This window comes from Schistosoma haematobium, chromosome 2, assembly GCF_000699445.3.
Source record: "Schistosoma haematobium chromosome 2, whole genome shotgun sequence".
Taxonomy (NCBI): Eukaryota; Metazoa; Platyhelminthes; class Trematoda; order Strigeidida; family Schistosomatidae; genus Schistosoma; species Schistosoma haematobium.
In genome coordinates, this window is record NC_067197.1 from 2,270,677 (window position 1) to 2,293,627 (window position 22,951).

The following is a 22,951-nucleotide window of genomic DNA, read 5'->3' on the forward strand; positions in this document are numbered from 1 at the left end:
TAATGATCAATTTAAACATGTATTCATTGAAATATTCATTACTTACGTGATACACTATCTCCAATGACATGATATTTAAAATATGGTGAACTTAATGTGACTTTTTGATCTAATGTTATCATACAACGACCACGTGAATTTGGATTTTCATATAAATTTGTTAATTGTAATTCATTATCAGCATTTAATTGAACAATCGAAGCTAATTTACCAATTGGTATTATTTCTTCATAATCATTCATAAAATTCCATCCAGTTGAAACATTTGGAATTGGTTCTTTAGTACTAGCATCTTGAAAACAAAAAAAAAAACAATTGTTTCAATGTAGGGCATGTGAGTGGTTGGATGGATCCAACATGAGTATCAGAAGGGGTTATGTGAATATTGTAGTAATGTCAATAGTTGAGACCATGAGTTAATCGAAGCTAGACCACCATGGAAAACCTGGAAGCACTGGGCGGTCAACTCGTTCTATTGTGGGACTCCTCAGAAGTGCATATTCACAACCACGCTTCACGGGATTCGAATCCAGGACCTATCACTCTCACGCACGAACGCTTAACCTCTAGACCACTGAACCGGCTGTCATCCACCGGTGTTAATGTCGGACTTCAACTAATCCACGAAATTCAGCGACACATCCACCATTGTCTTCAGTCAGGTACTATCTCACAACTGACCTGGTTAAACTCCATTGGTCACTAATTCTCAATAGAACTCCAGGATATATCTCTTGAAGCCAGTCACTAGTGAGCATATGTTGATTAGTATCAGAAGGGGTTTTATGAAGATTGTAGTAATTTCAATAGTTGAGATCATGAGTCAATTTTAAGCTAGATCACCACGGAAAACCTGGGAGCACTGGACGGCCAACTCGTCCTATTGTTGGACTTCTCAGCAGTGCAAATCCACGACCACGCCTCGCTGGATTCGAACGCAGGACCTATCAGTCTAACATTGACCGATTAATGATTTCAATGAAATTTTTAATTCATATTATTAGAGATCTAAATTATTGATCGTTCCAAGTGATTCTTTTGATTCTATTTGAAGAATAAAGTGACTTAAAGCGATGTATTCTGTTCCATAATAGAATTCAATAAATTTCTTTCATCATCTATTGCATAATGAATATAACACGACTATAATTTATGGATGAACCAATCAGATATGAGATAATAGATCTTGGAATTTAGCGCGAAATTTATTCATTCACTTGGTTAAATAGCATTTTGTCATTTTAGCCAATGTTAATTCATAATGAAAATCCTATATCTTACTTCTAATATCCTAACCTTAACTATCAACTGTAAATTGTAATCCTAATTCTTCACACTAGTTGTTTATTGTCCTCATTTATCCCTTGTAAGTAGGAGGACATTTTAAATTCATTTTAGCGTTCCTCAAAGGTTGGCTATAAATTGTAGTCTCACTGATTTTTTATGATCTCAATGAGTGTATTAATTAGAGATAATTAAAATGATGACAACTTTTGGATAAATAAATACCATGGTGATTAGATTGACTTAATATAGTGAACAATTCAGTATAGGATGCCTTAGTAGTAGGCATTCAGGATCCCACTTGCGAGGACGAAACAGCTGTCCAATGCTTCAAGGATTTTCCATGCCGATTTAGCTTCAATTGACTCATGAATTCAACTATAAAATTACTAAAATCTCCACAAAACTCCTTTCAGAGAATTCACTGTAGTTTGATTGGAAGCTAGTTAAGCTGATTAATACAGAATTTTGCATTCATCGTCCAAGTAAGCGATTAGTTTTAAATTCATTATTATCGGTTATTGATTCCTTAAAATTGATATAAAATGTCTGTACTTGTCGACAGAGCACCTTTTTTTCAAATTATGGACGATAGTACAAGTACAAGCTCAGTCGTTTCTCACGTTATCACAGAAACAGACAAAGTATTCTTGAATACATTGTATCTCGTAGTGTTCCAATCAATTGAAGCGTTAAAGAGCGCCATCAGAACTTATGAAAAAGCGAGGTATTGCCAATATTCGATAAGAGGTTCTCATTTTCATAGAGATCGGAAGCCGTATATTAAATTTGTATGTTGGAGAAATGGCCATAGAACACCTAGCGGTTCCTCAAAGCCGATTAGACCAACGATGTAATTTGATTAGTGCTATTTTATTAGTTCATGAAAGACTTCAATACACACTCAGTGTCCGATCTTCATCTTTTGTAAGTTTATTGAAGGTTACTGTACTGTTTTTTGTTCATGGGAATGTTCATCACAATCATTAGTGCGATTCCCTGAGGTACAACAATAATTGTTGGATACGCAGATTAACGGAGGCTGATCACACATACCCCTCTATCTAGCTTTCTGGTTGGTTAAATAACCCAATAAATCATCCTCTTTCCCATTGATTTAACTTTTCATTCGGTTCTTTATTCAACTCTAAATTCACCTCTGTATCAGCCACCTTCCATATATTAGTATTTCTATTCGAATTCTCTTAGTTTACTTGTGACTTAGTGATTTGTACTATTTAATGATGAACTGTACACAGTGCTAAACTGTTAGGATTTATTTAATAAAATATCAAGATGATTGACATATGAAGTTTTAGAAACAATCATGAAGAAGCAGAATAGGAAGGAGAAGAAGAAGAAGAAGAAGAAGGAGAAGGAGAAGAAGGAGAAGGAGATGATGATGATGATGATGATGATGATGATGATGATGATGATGATGATGATGATGATGATGATGATGATGATGATGATGATGATGATGATGATGATGATGATGATGATGATGATGATGATGATGATGATGATGATGATGATGATGATGATGATGATGATGATGATGATGATGATGATGATGATGATGATGATGATGATGATGATGATGATGATGATGATGATGATGATGATGATGATGATGATGATGATGATGATGATGATGATGATGATGATGATGATGATGATGATGATGATGATGATGATGATGATGATGATGATGATGATGATGATGATGATGATGATGATGATGATGATGATGATGATGATGATGATGATGATGATGATGATGATGATGATGATGATGATGATGATGATGATGATGATGATGATGATGATGATGATGATGATGATGATGATGATGATGATGATGATGATGATGATGATGATGATGATGATGATGATGATGATGATGATGATGATGATGATGATGATGATGATGATGATGATGATGATGATGATGATGATGATGATGATGATGATGATGATGATGATGATGATGATGATGATGATGATGATGATGATGATGATGATGATGATGATGATGATGATGATGATGATGATGATGATGATGATGATGATGATGATGATGATGATGATGATGATGATGATGATGATGATGATGATGATGATGATGATGATGATGATGATGATGATGATGATGATGATGATGATGATGATGATGATGATGATGATGATGATGATGATGATGATGATGATGATGATGATGATGATGATGATGATGATGATGATGATGATGATGATGATGATGATGATGATGATGATGATGATGATGATGATGATGATGATGATGATGATGATGATGATGATGATGATGATGATGATGATGATGATGATGATGATGATGATGATGATGATGATGATGATGATGATGATGATGATGATGATGATGATGATGATGATGATGATGATGATGATGATGATGATGATGATGATGATGATGATGATGATGATGATGATGATGATGATGATGATGATGATGATGATGATGATGATGATGATGATGATGATGATGATGATGATGATGATGATGATGATGATGATGATGATGATGATGATGATGATGATGATGATGATGATGATGATGATGATGATGATGATGATGATGATGATGATGATGATGATGATGATGATGATGATGATGATGATGATGATGATGATGATGATGATGATGATGATGATGATGATGATGATGATGATGATGATGATGATGATGATGATGATGATGATGATGATGATGATGATGATGATGATGATGATGATGATGATGATGATGATGATGATGATGATGATGATGATGATGATGATGATGATGATGATGATGATGATGATGATGATGATGATGATGATGATGATGATGATGATGATGATGATGATGATGATGATGATGATGATGATGATGATGATGATGATGATGATGATGATGATGATGATGATGATGATGATGATGATGATGATGATGATGATGATGATGATGATGATGATGATGATGATGATGATGATGATGATGATGATGATGATGATGATGATGATGATGATGATGATGATGATGATGATGATGATGATGATGATGATGATGATGATGATGATGATGATGATGATGATGATGATGATGATGATGATGATGATGATGATGATGATGATGATGATGATGATGATGATGATGATGATGATGATGATGATGATGATGATGATGATGATGATGATGATGATGATGATGATGATGATGATGATGATGATGATGATGATGATGATGATGATGATGATGATGATGATGATGATGATGATGATGATGATGATGATGATGATGATGATGATGATGATGATGATGATGATGATGATGATGATGATGATGATGATGATGATGATGATGATGATGATGATGATGATGATGATGATGATGATGATGATGATGATGATGATGATGATGATGATGATGATGATGATGATGATGATGATGATGATGATGATGATGATGATGATGATGATGATGATGATGATGATGATGATGATGATGATGATGATGATGATGATGATGATGATGATGATGATGATGATGATGATGATGATGATGATGATGATGATGATGATGATGATGATGATGATGATGATGATGATGATGATGATGATGATGATGATGATGATGATGATGATGATGATGATGATGATGATGATGATGATGATGATGATGATGATGATGATGATGATGATGATGATGATGATGATGATGATGATGATGATGATGATGATGATGATGATGATGATGATGATGATGATGATGATGATGATGATGATGATGATGATGATGATGATGATGATGATGATGATGATGATGATGATGATGATGATGATGATGATGATGATGATGATCTAACTCTAGTCTAAATTTATTTCTAAGAAAGTTATATATGATTGAAAGAACCTTTAACTTACTCAATGCTAAACATTTTAATGAAATATCATCACCAGGTTTTGCAATCACTTCACCCATTTCATTTAAACCAACAATTCTTATGAGAACTTCATATCGTTCATTTGGTTTAGGTATATATCCAGGTATATCAGTAATAATTTGTGGTCCACCTTAAAGTAAATTATAAGTAATAAAATAAATAAACATAATTGGATCGAATAATTTTCATTGATTCATTCTTGTTAATTGTATCACATTGATGTTTATGCAAAACTAATCCAACTATGTAAATATGTAGCCATGAACGAATTGAACCGAATCAATCGAGACAAATTACTGTCTAGCATAGGTTACATAATAAGAGATATAATTATGGAAGGGCTGTTGTCATTTTAAATGACTTGTTGATCTGATCAAGATCAAGATCATCGTCCATGTACTTCTGCTTACATATGTTCAAGTGTATAAACACGACAGGTTTCCAGGAATTATTGTTTTGGGTTAGGGAGTAAAAACTTTCAAGATCGTTATAGTTCTTTCTACACTAGTAGGCTGATCAAGTTAATGGTATTCAACTGAATGAGAGTACACGACTGATAAACAGTTCATAGTTATGCTTTCTACTTAGAACTAAATCAATATGTATTGTTTCCAAGTACTTTCATCTTTAAATCATTCTAATATTATCTAGTATAGGTAGGATGATCTCAAATGTAAATGGAAAGCATACTTAAAAGAAATTTTCACTATAGAATAACATCATCTGAACAGTAGTTTAAAAGCACAGTGTAATAGATCAATACTTTGCCTTTATTTGAGTTGTCTCAACAATGTATACACCTATGATCTGACGGGTACTAGGTAAGGATGAGATAGCTGGGACACGTGTTACGTATGCCTAATTACCGACTGCCACGAGGTGCGATGTTCAGTGGTATAGGAATAGATTGGAAAAAAGCTAGGGACGGCCAGACCAAAACATGGCACAAGTCCATGAAGTCACTGACAAATGAACTGAGTCATGTTGGTAGGTGTCGACTATTTGGTTGGGCACGGCTAGATGATAGCAACCGATGATTAGAGACCTTGAATAACATGGCTCAAAATTGTTTGCAATGGCGCAGGTGAATCCACTCTTTGTGTATTCCCAAATTGTAGTCTCCTGATTCCTTCTTGTCTCTTTTTTCTCTTTTCAAATTTATTTCACTGGATTATACTCTTTAAATAACATCTCCAAACCCTAATCTTTCCGATTACTAATTATACTCTTACTACTTTTACAACTACGGGATTTGAATGGAGAACTGAAACTCTGCGTTAATGTGGTGTGGCAACTCGAACTGATGTACGTACGTAAGAAGTTCTACATTGTTACTGATTGACTGACTGACTGGTCCGAAATATGATCAAAACTTAGGATCTAATGGTCTTGAAATAAACACAATACATTTAGATTACTCAATTGAAATCTATTGATCTCTGTTACTTAACTCATATGAATTCCTATAATACGATGCACTCATCATAATGTTTCATGAGTTTATCACAATCTCATTTGTGACTTCATTTTACAGCGTGCCTTTTTTAGATTGTGCAATTCATTGACAAGAGATCTTCTATTCATATCATTTAAATATGACTATATTGTGAAAGAAAATAGATGATAATTTGACATATATTCCATCAGTCCGCCGGTCTTAGAGGTCACTGTCTTCTGATTTGAGCCATGTTGCTAGATGCAAACTACTTAGTTGGGGTCCGCATGACTATCATAATCAATGGTTAGAGACTGTGGGTGACATGGATCAGAATCGATCACCATGGCATAGGTACATACACTCTCCGTGTTCCCTTAAACTATAAGATTAAAATCGCTTCATATCTTTCTTTCTACACAATCTGTCTTTTATGTATTAATACCATTGAAGTAACTACTTCAATGAATCCGGTGTTCATCTTGTTGTGCTAATGAGGTATGGCAACTTGAACCGATGCATATATATGCCTGATCCTACGTTATATCTGACTGACTGACTGACTGACTGACTGACTGACTGACTGACTGACTGACTGACTGATATATTCCATATGAAATCAAACCATTTGCAAAAATACAAAATGATCATTTACTTGGTTCACATTCTAAACCATGTTCTCCAATTTCAAAATATTCGGAACTATAACGATCTTGTATACCAGTTTTTCTCATAATTATACAACGACCATATGATTTAATACTTGGTTCCATTATTCCAATTAATATTAAACGATTATTTTCTTGTTTAGTTGCTTTAGCTAATAAATTCACACGTGGTAATACATGACCATACATATCTCTTATTTCCCAATCATATAAAAGAGGTTCTGATAATAGACGTGTATCTGAAATTCAAAGAATACGAAATTGAAATTAATAAATCCCACCGGTTGAAATTATGAGTCAATTGAAGCTAGACCATCATGGTAAACCTGGAAGCACAGGACAGCCATTTCGTCCTAGTATAGGACTCCTCAGCAGTGCGCATCCACAATCCCGCCCCCCGCGAGATTCGAATCCAGGATCTATCAGTCTCGCGCTAGGCACTTAACCAACTAGGCCACTGAGCCGGCTTTCATCCAACGGTGTTAATGTCTAACTTTAACCAAATCTCCACAAAACCCATTCTGATAATAATAGAAAAATCACATAAATAAAGTCTGTTATATTTGAAGGGATTACGAGTTCACTTAATTCTACGAACGGGACAATGACTCTGTGACCAAAGACTAATAAGCTAGCTAACTTCATTAATTAGAGAGAGAAGCTCAAATTTGAAACGGTGAAATATATTCCGTAAGCAGTTATAAGCATAAGTAATCTTGACCTCAGTCTAGTCGGAAATACACTCATTGATATATTGATTTGTAAACCTATTTCTATTTTATAGAAATCAAGAGTACACTACATTTGTAATATCATACTTGTATCATCTTTACTTAAGCTTTAAAAATATTCTCATTTACTAATATAAACTTGAGATGTTATTGCTATATTCGGTCGTCACTGATTGCTGTGTCAGAAAAACAAAAATGCTGATCACTTATACTCGTAACGAGGGACCTCAGCAATTCCCACCATGCGAAAGTAAGAACACAAAGACTGGTATAAGTGAAGATTGATTAGCCTCAAACTCTATGACGACGACGACGACGATGACGAATCAATATCGTCTAAAATACATTGGTTTATATATTGATTGTACACCCATTTTGATTAATAATTAGGATCAAATCACATACTCCGTTATAACAAATCATTTACTGAGCATAGTTCATGTCAATGGAATACAAGAATATCTGGCATATTATACAGAAGAAAATATCATACTGGGATAATAGTAACAAATACTACACTGAATGATCCTCATGTTGAATCAAAACGGATGTTGAATGTTGAATAAAACTTGTAATGAGGAAATCAATCGAAAATTGACTCGTCTTTCCATCATATCAGTTATATAATTAATTTGGAATCATCTGGACGATTAATGACTTTCTAAAATCAGTATTGAACTTTAATTCTACCTGAATTTGATCTTTTTCTAACCTTTAACAATTTGTAGTGACCTACTTTTATCAAGAGAACGCGATGGGTATGATGGAAACAATTATTATTATAACTAATGGTACCAGTGATTGTTTTACTGTACTTATTTGTTTAACTGTACTAAAAACATACATTCTTTCGTTGACTGTGACCTTGCTCTCTCTCGGTTACGTTCAATAGTTCCACTTGTACTCTTTGGCACGATCTCGGTGTTCTTTCGATACCACGAGATTGTCTACGAACACATCTTACTGCAACCTTCAATTGCCTTCTGATATTTCGCCTACCGAAGAATCTAACACAGTAACTGGCACGTAGCTTCAATGTAGTAGTGATCATAATCAACGGCGACTCAACGCTACGCTACAACTCTACAAATTTATAGATATTATTGAGATGGTAAAGAAATTTTGTCGCTCAAATAGAGTCTTGTACTTTGAGCTAATCTGTTAACTAGTTATTTTGTCCATTGAAATATATTTCAATTAAGATTGTCGGGTTTTGTTTCCATGAATAGATCGATATAATTATTAGGTGATCAATAGAAAATTAATTAAATTTATGATTATTCCCGAACGCCAACAGTTGAGATCATGAGTCAGTTGGAGCTAGACTACCATGGAAAACCTGGATGCACTAGACGGCCGTTTCGTCCTATTGTGGGACTCCTCCAATGCTTCCAGATTTTCCATGGTGGTCTAACTTCAATTGACTCATGATCTCAACTCTTAAAATTACTACAATCTCCACAAAACTCCTTCTGATATTCCTGAATGTTTTATAGTCAGGTCAACTAAATTATAATAAGCTGACAAGATATTTGATGATAGCAGCTTATTGACATTCTGTTGATTTATAATTGATATTATTAGATAGACATAATGATGAATTCAGTTTATAACTGAATAAGAATTATCGGAATTATGATGAATACACCCCCAGTGATAGGTTTGAAAAGATTATAGTAACACCTAAAACTGACGAACGGGAAGAAAGTCAGTAACAACAACAACAGGACAAGCTTGTAGTGTTAGTTAGTCTGTAAGTCCATATACCTTATTCTATCTTTCGGACAGCCTGATCTATTCATTCTAGGTGAGTTGCATTTTGACCTTGTTAGTTATTCACTTATCAATTTTGACTGTTTTATATGAGCGCACATCTGTGTGTGCCCTTCTTGTCCTATTCATCACATAACTGTAACTTATTTTTTGTGTAACCACAAATATTGATTAACGCTTGACTAAACAGAGTTGGCTTACCCACCATCTCCACTGTACGTCGTTTCGCTTCTCTCTATTTTTATTCGCTTTATATATAAAATATATGTATTCAAATGTCCATTCTCGTTATTCGACTTAGTTAATTCCGTTATTGACTAACGCGATTTAAGTCGATGATTATATACGAGGAGTGACGAATATGCATATCTCTATAGCAATTAGAAACAATCTCAACGGAGTCAGATCCCGGGACACTAAAGTGGTGAGCCTGTCGACATCGTCCGATCTACATGACGACAAAATAAAGGGCCCCGCTAAAAGCTAAACGATTCTACTGAACTATAGCCCTGATAACTAGAGAGAGGAGACCAGATTCAGCCAACGGAAGAGCATATTCCACAAGCAGTCGGAAGCATGGACAAACAAGAACACTTCTCAAGCGTATATATGCAAAACAAAAATGCCCTTAATAAACGTCACAAAATAACGTATTAAAAGCCTAAACAAACTAATGACATTTAAGGTCCTTCCAAGTGACAAGTACAAACCAAAGGTTTAGGTGGGCATTTTTGGCGCGAAAATGGGAAATTCAGATTTCCAAAATATAATCACAAAAATGAGAAGTTTACCAAGCGATTTCTGAGGATATAACATTCGCAACACCTAATCAATCATGTATTTTCAAATTATATCTAAAGAAATAAGGTGCTATTGTTAGTCTTATAGTTGAATTTATTAGTCTATTAAAGCTAGACCACTATGTAAAATCTGGATGCACTAGACGGCCGTTTCGTCCTAGTATGGGACTCCTCAGCAGTGAGCATCCACGACCCCACTCCATGAAATCCGAACCCAGGACCTATTAATCTCGTGCACGAACGCTGAGTCGCCTTTCATCCAACGATGTTAATTTATAACTTCAATCAATCTAACAAAAATCAATATACCTTGAGTTCACAGTTCACTACTAACACTTTCATTGTACTTACCATTTGGACGACATATTAAAGTTAAATTATTACCAATAATTAATGGTAATCTACCACAATTATTCAAACCATCAATAGTCGGATAAATTTTCTCCACTGATTTCATTTTACATAGAAACAAAAACAAAAGAAGGTTATATGAATAAATCAATGATAATCATGATTTCCAATAGCAAAAACAACAAAAAGACAGTTAACGATTATGTAACACCTCACTAGGTAGCAACAGTTTATACTAATTATTGATCATAGATTAACTTTAGTTGGGATAGTATTAGAAACTAAGGAAGAGTATATAACTGTTTTGCTCTAGGATGATACTACTTATTGGTATGCACATTTCTACGCTTACAATAAATCGAAATCAGAACCTTCAGGTTAAGGGATATAATGATATGATTCCTGAATCATTCAGGTAAATACCTAAATGAACAATCATGTCAACATTGGGGAACTCCATTTGCTATGAATACAACATAGAAATTAAATTAATTCCAAGGAAACCACTTCAACTGGAATTCCTTATCATTTATATTCAACGTTGAACAAGTGTTGAGGGATGTACAAACTTTCGAAATCCTTAATAAATTAAATGCTTTAAATATTTTAAATTTATTATTACATCTTAGCAAAGATAGATAGTGGTTAGCAGTGGAATGTAGGACGCTATCAGGACTCAGTAGCTAAGTGGATGATAACACGATGGTGTTTGAAGCGATCGGTACTGGAATCGAGTCCTTGGGGGAATATCAACTCTGGGATGCAAAAACATCCAGCTGACGACGAGTCTCAAATAGGAGGATACGCGCGTCCTGAATTCCATTGCTAGCCACTATCCATCTTTAGTTATAATACTTATGACTTAAGGCTATATCGAGGCAATCCACACAGGATGCACATATACTAGTAAGAGATTGATAAATTTCAGTCCTAAATAACAATGGAAAGATGCAAGTCAGACAACCCTAAGTGAATTTATTACATCTTATAAAATACTTAGACGCTTATAGAACATACCATTCCCATGTAATTCGCTAACAATCAAAATCAAGAGTACAACTTGGTAAGAAATTTTGATATTAATGCAAGAACAATCTGCTGACTTTAGGCAAATACACATGTAAACAAACATTTTGCTATACACATAATGTATGATAAATCAAAATGTCTGCCAACTTCTATATTCATGATTGTTTCAATTTAGAAGTCCTGATGGATGCCCTACACTTTTCCACGAGGAGTAACATGTCTAAGTAAGTAAGTAAGTAAGTAAGTAAGTAAGTAAGTAAGTAAGTAAGTAAGTAAGTAAGTAAGTAAGTAAGAGAGTGTAAGTAGTAAGTAAGAGTGAGTAGTGGTGAGTGAGTGAGTGCGTGAGTGAGTGTGGTGGTGAGTGAGTGAGTGAGTGAGTGAGTGAGTGAGTGGTGAGTGAGTGAGTGAGTGAGTGGTGAGTGAGAGTGAGTGAGTGAGTGAGTGAGTGAGTGAGTGAGTGAGTGAGTGGTGAGTGAGTGAGTGAGTGAGTGAGTAGTGAGTGAGTGAGTGAGTGAGTGAGTGAGTGAGTAAGTGAGTGAGTAAGTAGTGAGTAAGTAGTGAGTAAGTAAGTAAGTAAGTAAGTAAGTAGTAAGTAAGTAAGTAAGTAAGCGAGTTAGAAACTCTTATAGTGTAATCTACTATATTAAATAAACTAAATATATTACATCCAGTCTCATCCAATATCATTCATAGTTAACAAAATTGAAATGATTCTTTCAACAAACAATCCCAACTTCTTTCATCATTTGAAGAACATACTTGGAACTTGTTCAGGTAGATCGTCTTTTCTTGGAAGTAAATCAATATATTGTGATGCATAACGAATTACATCTTTTGGTTTACCATCTTCATCGAATTTCTTTTGTTCAATAATAAAACGCATTTGTACTAATGGTGAAATATTTGGCTCTTTCATATGATATAAATGAAATTTTCCATTATCTGATTGAAATTCATATGTATCGGCGAGATATGAAAGTGGTACAGGATAACCATTTAAATATCGAGTTTCAACTCCAGCGCATGTATTTGGTGGACTTGGATAGATTTGTTCACCTGTTTCTTTATCTAATCATAGTTGTAAATTACAAAAATAAAATAAAAGGGTAATCATAAGATATTGATGGATTATTTTCCATTAAACTGATTATGATTAGTACATCCTACTCATTATTGACTTTATCTAGACAATCACTGAATAACAATTGTGAGTTTTCACAGCCGAGAGCATCCATAAGACTATCGAGGATCGAGTACTGGACATTTAGGATTGTCGGTTAGAGCCTAACTTTTGGATCATTAAGTTACCTACCAACGTTAACAACCATCTTCTTATGTCATTGGTAGGTAACTGCTTGAGATCTAAACTTTTTGAGTTACACTTGTCAAGATATCTTATCCAGAACTCTAGGAATGGTTATACAAAATTATTCAGTACTGAGTATGTGATTAGTCAATAAAATAAACAAGCTGACTATTTACTATTCATCTTAAATAAGAAGACTAATATAACAGGGATTTTATAGTCGATTAATCGTGGTTTCATAGTTTGTGTGTACATACCGAAAAACACTCAATATCCGTTGACCGGATACTGTCAGCAACAACCTATTGTAGGAGAGAACAAACTAGCTTCCAGTTGAATAGGAAGTTAGGGAAAGATGTTGGAAGTGGATAAGACATACATTACAAAAATCACCAAATTGCATTACGAATCAAGTGTGAACTAAGAATCCTGAAGGGAAGCGGAAAATAGCAAGGTCAATGAACACACTACTTCGAGAACTAGAAGCAGATATGAAAAGAATGAATAACAACTGGAAACAGCTAGAAAGGATTGCTCAGGACAGGGTTAGATGGAGAGTGTTGATAGGCGGCCTATGCTCCTCCACGACGAGTAACAGGTGTAAGTAAGTAAGTAAGTAATAATAATAGTATTGAATAAATCTCTCTACAATGCAACTAAACAAAACATTATTATTCATAAAAGATCTCTATAGAATGAATATATATGTATATATTCAATTCATTCACTTACGTTTTAAGAATACAGTTAATGTTTTATTATCATTTTTAGATACTTTTAATCGTCCATCTTCATCTAGACCTTCAATAACAACTTCATAATCTTTTCCATCTAAAATGTTTACATAATGAAAATACAAATTAGAGATCAACAACAAATTCTTTTTAATTGCACAACAATATCAATGTTATTTCTACAGGAATATATGCCGAGGAGTCCCACAATAGGACGAAACGGCCGTTCAGTGCTTCCAGGTTTTCCATGATGGTCTAGCTTCAACTGACTCATGATCTTAACCATTGAAATTAGTATAATATCCACGAAACCCATCTGATATATGATTTTTATTCACAAATACTATGATGTGTGCTACTAATATTGATAGATAATATAAGTAGTATGTATCATGAATCGAAAGTGAAATGCCTGAGTGGTAGAAGGTTAAGAAGATCAGGGAAGAAAAGAGAATGAGAACAAAGTATGATTGGTGTGGAAACGAAAGAATAATGAAGTCTGAGACGATTGACTGATATTTACAGAAGTAACTGTCAAGTTAGAGAATTATAACTTAGCAAAGATTAAATTACGAGTAACTTCTGAGAACTATTGATGGGCTAATATTATACATATATATATATTCCTATTGTATAACTATTCAGTAACTATTTTGTGCATATCTATATCCCTCTTATTATAAGCTTCATTTTGACCTATAAATTATTATTATGATACGATTTACTGTTCTTCAGTTCTCCCTTGTCTACTAATTACAGACTCTTACGTTCACAGCCACATTTTGACTTGATCTTGTACAATTGTTATTCCCTAGTTTATGGTGTGATGTGGTCTGTTAGACTGGTATATAAACCAAGTATGTTTGAAATAAATGATTCTCTTAGTAGAAGCTGTTATTGGTGTTCAGGATTTAACTAGACGGGTTAGCCGAACAAAGGACCAATAAGGACGCTTGACTGATCATAGCGGTTAAACATCATTGATTTGACACAAAACCAAGATTGAATAAGTCGTATTCCGATTGACGAATAAATCACGTGATAATTCTCCAGGTTTAAAGTCACAGCATTGAGACAATTGATTGACAGTTTGGACTTTAAGTATTTTCAATAGTTTAAATCATGAGTCAATCAAAGCTAGACCATCATGGAAAACCTGGAAGCACTGGAAGGCCGTTTCGTCACAGTACGAGACTCGTCAACAGCGCGCACCCATGAGTATGGAACAACTGGAAGCTATATGTATTTATGCATCTCCACTTACATATTTGTACATTGGAGAGACTGACCAATCGCAGTCCTAAATATCAATAGGAAAATTCAAGTAAACAATATCAAGTGAATTTAAACTTCATCCCATTGCACAAGCAAGTGGTTATCAGGACTCAGTAGCTAAGTGGATAACTCAATGGTGTTTGAAGTGAACGATGCTGGGTTCGTGTCTGAGAGTGAACATCAACTCTGAAATTCACATACATCCATTTGACGAGTCCCAAATAGGACGAAACATGAATCCTGAATTCTAATGCTAATCACTATCTATCTTTGCTTATAAAACGATTTATATGTTTAGGATAACTGGTTGTAAACTAATCACAGTAGTAAGTTTTATTCATATTAGATACTTAAGAAACAACCTCTTATATTACAAACTACTAAGTTAATTTTTCTACTAATGAATAGAATTACTTGAGAACAAACCCAATACTATTTATACTTTTACTACCTCTACCACTACGGGATTTGAATCGACAACTGAATCTCTGTGCTAATGTGGTGTGACAACTCGAACTGATTTACGTACGTACATACGAAGTCCTACGTTGTTACTGACTGACTGACTGACTTCTAAATAAACAAAACTTACCTATTTCATAATCTTTATTTCCTCTATAACTAACATCATCTGATGATCCTGATGCAGTTTCATCAGTAACAATAAAATCAAATGATGGTGAATAGATTTTTTCATTTGGTCCTAATAAACCAATATCTGATATAGTTGGATCTGTTAAACTATCATTAGATACAATACATCTTCCAATTAATCCAGCTGATAATAAACGTAGATTACCAATAATTAATGTATTACCACCGGGACCTTTCACATTAATATAATCTCTAGCTAATACAGCTGTATCAATTGGTGTACCATCACGACGTTTTATTTCCCAATTATAATTTAAATTTTCAACTGGTATTTGATTGATAGAATCTAGAAAAGCAACCAAAAAAACAACAAATAAAATATAATGATAATGTAACACACACCCCTTTCTGAGATGATATTGTTGCCATGGCAACACAGGATAAAGAGTTTAAATTAAAAGATATTCCAGTGTTTATGGATATTTTCTATTTTTTATGGTTAAATTATGTAATAAAATTTGTAACTAATCAAATCTTAATCCACCTAGTTTAAACAATCTATCTTGTTAGTAATATAGTAATATATCAATAGAAATCAAATAAGGTAAACAAAAAAGATTATGGTAAACATAATTAACTTTACTTAGTGATTAGTAATCAGTCAAACTTCAGTCTTCCGAAATTTGCTAAAGTCGTTACTATCAGGCGTCAAAAACGTGACTTATTTGTTCAAAAGGAGATGATTATTAATCTTTCATTGCCTTGGTGACAAATACTATTTTGTTGCATCTTAAACTTCCTTTTAACTCTTCCACATTAGTAATCTTATTTTATTAACTGAGCTCAACTCATTTTGTTTCTATCGGCGTTTAATCATTATGTAATCACTTGTATTTTGTCTCTTTGAACTTTTATTACAATCAATGTTTTAGAATGTACTTGTACATCATGTATATTGAAGATGCCACAGGTATTCGGAGTTTGACAACGCTTTAACCAGTAGCACCTTCTACTATGAATCGTACCCACCAAGTGAAATCAAAAGACAGAAGCGAGGAGCTTCGAATATATATTTGATAAACTATCAATTTATCGAGGATCTTCTGATCTAATCTGCCTAGCGATTGCATGGGTTGTTGATCACGGCTTTCCCACTCGTGATCTAGTGCGGATGCATGACCGAACGCCTTCAGCTAGGTGAGTCCATTAAAACTAATGTGGTCAGCATCCAATGTCGAAAACTTGCGGAAATATTCATTTTGGGGATTTATTTACCGCTTCAATATATTGACAATATTCAGTCTAGTCAATTTATTCACACCCTTGTTATACTATAGTAATGTGTCTTCAATATAACTCCGAACATAACCCTTTTTCATGTAAGTCATTTAAACCCATTATGTAATTATGATTATGAAATATCACGAGTTGTAAGTAGCTGATGAGAACCAAACGAAATAACATGAATCCATGCTATACTTTTAGAATCTTTGTTCTTTCTCTTTTCAAAATGATCATGGAAATTATGTATATGAAAATTCTACTTACCGTAAACTTGACAAGTTAAAGTAACTGTTGATCCTACTGGACTAACAACGGCACCATTCTTTACTCCATCTACAGTAGCATATAACCGATGACCTGAAATAATGAAAACAAAATACAATATAAAGTATTTTATAAAATTGATTTTTTTCTTTTTATATTCAAAGATCATCTAAGAGAAATTGAGGTTGTTACCTTCACAATATAAGCAAAGCTTATTACACTGTCAGATGAAGTAAATTCATTTTATTTCGACTCCTCTAAAGCATTCACCATCCAACTCTGTCCTGGGCAATCATTTCCAGTTGATGTTAATCCTTTCGATGTCTGGTTTCAATTCACGATGTATCGTGTTCTTTGATCTTCCACTTTTTTGTTACCCTTCAGGATTCCAAGTGAGGGGTGGCCTGGTGATTCAATATGATGATTTGTTCAATGTATATCCTAACCACTTCCAACGTCTTTTCCTAATTTCGTCTTCAGATGGAAGCTGGATTGTAAGCCGTTGTTGATGGTATCTTGTCAACGGACATTGAGTATCTTGCGTAGACAACTGTTTATAAATGCTTGCACATTTTTGATGATGGTTGTAGTTGTTCCCCCAAATTTAAGCTCCCAACTATCTTGACGTTCGTATTGAAGATTCTGAATTTGGTATCGGCTTGCAGGCAGTTGTTTTTAGTTTCATATATTGTTCAATTGTAGGAATGCGCCCCTTTCTTTGACAATCCTCGCCTTTATGTCTGCATCCGAAACTCAATATTCATCGATGATGCTTCCCAGGTACGTGAAGGATTTCACATCTTCCAGAGCCTCTCCATCAAGTGTGATTGGATCGGTGTTCTTCGTGTTGTGTTAGAAGATTTTGGTTTTTCCCTTGTGTATATAGAGGCCGACTGCTGAAGAGGCTGCCGTTACACTGTTTTTCTTGATCTGCATTTGTTGCTGTGTATGGGATAAAAGGGCTAGGTAGCCTGTGTAGTCCAAGTCGTCTAGTTGCATCCAACCCGTCCATTGTATTCCGTGCCTAACTTCAGATGTGGATTTCTTCATGATCCAGTCAACCACCAGAAGAAAAAGAAAAGTGGAGATACAGTAAGTAAAGTTGTATGATTCCCCTCCTCTGTGTGTGTCTGTCAGCTGTCCTTTATGCAGCGCAGCCTGTCGTATGAATTCTGGATGGTGTTGAAGATCTTCTCAGTTGCACACTCCATGGTGTTGAAGAAGGTTCCATAATGTTCTCCTATCCACACTGTCAAACGCCATCTCACCAATAACATACAATAAAAAATCAAACGTTTTACCATTAGCCTAATACAAAATTTAAATATCCTATGATATATCCTAATAGTTGTTTTCATGAGTCAATTGGAGCTAGACCACCATGAAAGAACTAGAAGCACTAGATGGCTGTTTCGTCCTATTGTGGGACTCTTCAAACAATACTCATCCGCAATCGCCCACCAAAAGTGATTTTAACCCAAAGAATACAAGTCTCATGCACGAACGCTTAACCTCTAGACCACTAATCCAGCATTCAACAGTGTTAATATCTAAATTCAACCAATTCACGATATCTATTTACATATATAAATATCACATAATAAAGATATTAAGTATAACAGTCAATTTTATCGAACCATTGAGCCGGCATCCAATGGTGTTCATGTCTAACCTCAACAAATCCACGAAATTGCGTGACCATCTTTCATTGTACTGAGGTAGACACCTGTTTCGACCCGACACGGATTAGCTCCACTGGTCACGGCTTCTCAACAGAACGGCCGTCCAATGCTTCCAGGTTTTTAATGGTGGTCTAACATCAATCAGTTCATGATCTCAATCAAAACTAATGATCATACTTACTTTTAGGAAATGAATCAGGTGAAATTAATAAATCATTTGGATCTATTGCCAATGGATTAATAATAACAAATGGTCTTGATTCATATATATTAATCTTTATTTGTTTCTCTTTATCATTCATATTATCCATAGGTATATTAGTATCATCAATATATTGTTTAGCTAATACAATACAACGTCCTTCAATACGTTGAATTGATTTTAAATGTTCCGGTAATTGAATATGAGTATTTAATAAACCTAATTTTAATCGATTTTTATAACTTTCAATTGAATTGAAATAATATACAGTTGGAATGATTTCATCATTAGGTGTAGTGAATTTCCAATCATAAGTAACATTTGATAAACGTTTACCAGATCTTGAATCTATATAAAAAGAAGAAAAGGTATTTATTTTCAAAATGGAAAAAAGAAATTGAATATACCATCATGGAAAATCTGAAAGAACTGAGTGGGTGTTTCGTCCTAGTACAGGATTCATCAGAAGTGCACATCTACTATCCTACATCGTAAGACTTGAATCCAGGATTTATCGATTTCGCCTGAGAACTCTTAACGTCTGGAACACTGAGACGACCGACTGGCATCCTATGGTGTTGTACCACCGTCCAACATTGTCTACAGTGAGTTATTATCTCACAACAGACCCAGTTGAACTTCAATGGTCGCGGCTTCTCACTAGAACTCGAGGAAATACCTCTTGAAGATCGTCACTATTGAGTATATGATGTATATAATCAAAAAGGGGTTTTGTGGATATTATAGTAATTTAATAGTTGAATTCATGCGTCAATTGAAGTTAAACCACCATGGAAAACCTGGAAGCACTGAATGGCCGTTACCTCACTGATGACAATGGTGGACGGTGGCGCGATTTCGTGGATTAGTTGAAGTCAGACATTAACACCATTGGATGGCGACCGACTCAATGGTCTAGAGATTAAGTGCTCGCGTGTGAGGTCCTGGGTTCAAATTTCTCCAGCCGGGATCGTGGATGCGGACTTCTGAGAAGTCTCACGATAAGACGAAACAGCCACCCAGTGCTTCCTGGTTTTCTGTAATGTTCTATCGTCAATTGACCTATGAATTCAACTATTAAATCACTAAAATCTCCACAAAACCCCTCTCTGATTACATGGAATGTTTTTAAACACAATTTATGAGTTATGAATATTCATTCTTTAATATTTACTATCAGTTTAGCCTCGATTATTGTTCTTTTTATCACCTGAAATATTCGATTTATCAATGTTATAGTAATGGCTACTCATGTCTTCAAACGAAAGGGAATCAAATAAACAAAGGAAGTTCAGTAATGTTATTTTCTGACTTCCCTTCATTTTATAAAACTAAACTACTATATGAATTATACAGAAATAATTAGTTTAAACGAATGGAGATCGGATCAAAGGTTACTTGCTAATCGGTAATCATCAACACTACCGCGTTTTATTTAAAAAGGATAAAGGTGTTTGTTGTTTTGATTGTTTATTACACAGTAAGACAGCTGTTTTCACTGTTTTCATCTATACTTTTGATTACATTGATTCTTTCTGTATTTGTCTATACATTCTGGTCTAACAATTGACATCTTTTCACTTTATTCTGGTCACCAGTTTCTTTTGTCTATGGGTATTGTTCATGTCTAGTTTACTTTTGAAAACCTCCGATGGATGACTGGAGAGTGAAGAAAAAGTGATTATCAAAACCCACTCTATCGATACCCTGTACAAAGTGGTATGCAATGCGATAAGTGCTATGAAGTTTGCAAGAATCTAACGCTAGTAGCCATCAAACAGTTTAGTAAAAATAGTTGTGTGTGTTTGTGTCAATAATGCTGCCTAACCAGTATGATTTTAAAAATTTTTTTAGAAAATTAGTCGGAAGGAATTGTTTAAGTATCTCGACGATAAACGGATTCCTTCTAAGAAGTGGCATCGCTTTAGAACAGGTTATTCATATCTCACTAACTTATCTGTAGCTCGTGAAAGTTGATGAGCTCGTAAAGATCAAACGTTAACTATAGATTCAGCCTACATTGACTTCACTAAGGTTTTTGACAAAGTTCCTCTTAACCGGCTGTTATATAAGTTAACTAATATCATGATTGGAGGTAATTTATCAATAAGGGTAAAGGACTTCCTCGTTAAGCATCAATAAACAGTACGGGTGGACAGATTGTTCAGTATTTATTCTTTAAAACTTTCTTTCATTTTATACCCAGTGACTACATTAATGAATGAATCCAAATAGTGTGAAATTTTCATGACTTACCATAAGCAGTACATAAATATTCTTTTTGATCTCTAGTTCCAATTTCTTGTACTTCCACTCGTACTCGACCATCTGTTACTGTAAATAATAAAAATAAAAATCTGAAGTTTGTGCTGATGATGTCGTTGAGAAGAACGATGAAAGCTTCACCACCAAACTATCCAGCTCAGAGAACAAAACTCCATCAAAAGACAATAATTTTATGAACCAACCAATCAGATTTAAGTTAACAGGTCTTGGATTTTGGCACGAAATTCATTCAGTCATTTGGTTAAATACCACTTTGGCATGATAGCTAATGTCAATTCGTGATGAAAACCATAAATCTAATTCCTAACACTAATGTACAGCTGTAAATGTTAATCCTGATTCCTCGCAGTAATTTATAACCCAATAAATTGGTCGACATTATCAAGGTCACTTTAACATCACTGAAACGTCGTCCATAAATTACAGTCTCACCTAAACATTTATTTATACAACTGATGTCACATTATTACGAAATGTACAATACTACTTATCATGTTTATGAGTAGCTTTAGGAAATAATGAATAAAAGTTGATTGTGACGTGGTGGAGATTTTTAGTTGGGATGGATGATGTTTGGATGGAGTTTTGTTCTTCAGATTGATATTTGTGCTGATGATGTCATTCAGAAGAAGAAAGATGAAAGCTCCACGACCAAACCATCTGGCTCAGAGAATAAAACTCCATCAGGAAGTTGACTGTTTCAAAAAATACATATGAATTTCAATGGTTAAGATCATGAGTCATTTGAAGCTAGACCACCATGGAAAACCTGGAAGCACTGAACGGCCGTTTCGTCCTATTGAATCCATTGAAATTACTATAATATCTACAAAACCCATCTGATATTGATCAACGTATGCTCACTAGTGACTGGCTTCAAAACGTATTTCCTGGAGTTCTAATGAGAAGTTGTGAACAGTGGATTTCAACCAGGTCTGTTGTGAGATAGTTACTCACTGTAAACAATGGTGAGTGTCAATTAATTTCTTGGATTAGTTGACGCTAGACATTAACACCGTCGGATGCCGACTGGTTCAGTGGTCTAGTGATTAAGTGCTCGCGCGCGAAACCAGTAGGTCCTGTATTCGAATCTCACAGGAGGCGAGGTCATTGATGCGCACTGCTGAGGAATCCCACAATAGGACGAGTTGGCCGTCCAGTGCTTTCAGGTTTTCCATGGCGGTCTAGCTTCAACTGACTCATGATCTTAACCATTGAAATTACTATAATATCCCAAAAACCCATCTGAAAATAAATATGAAATGTGAGAAATTTATCTTTCGTGTTA

At 34.6% G+C, this 22,951-nt stretch overlaps 1 protein-coding gene across 1 annotated transcript in view; it reads right to left on the reverse strand.

The window, feature by feature from the left end:
- MS3_00006024 (uncharacterized protein) overlaps positions 1-22,951 on the reverse strand; it is a 256,723-nt gene that overhangs the window by 97,297 nt on the left and 136,475 nt on the right. The window contains exons 51-60 of the mRNA XM_051214123.1: positions 21,634-21,711; positions 19,357-19,725; positions 17,494-17,586; positions 15,944-16,291; positions 14,075-14,173; positions 12,796-13,104; positions 11,008-11,103; positions 7,340-7,591; positions 5,230-5,379; positions 47-292 (exon numbers count right to left, since the gene is read on the reverse strand). Of these exons, the coding sequence (XP_051067251.1) occupies positions 47-292; positions 5,230-5,379; positions 7,340-7,591; positions 11,008-11,103; positions 12,796-13,104; positions 14,075-14,173; positions 15,944-16,291; positions 17,494-17,586; positions 19,357-19,725; positions 21,634-21,711 (2,040 nt within the window). The remainder of the gene's footprint in view (positions 1-46; positions 293-5,229; positions 5,380-7,339; positions 7,592-11,007; positions 11,104-12,795; positions 13,105-14,074; positions 14,174-15,943; positions 16,292-17,493; positions 17,587-19,356; positions 19,726-21,633; positions 21,712-22,951) is intronic.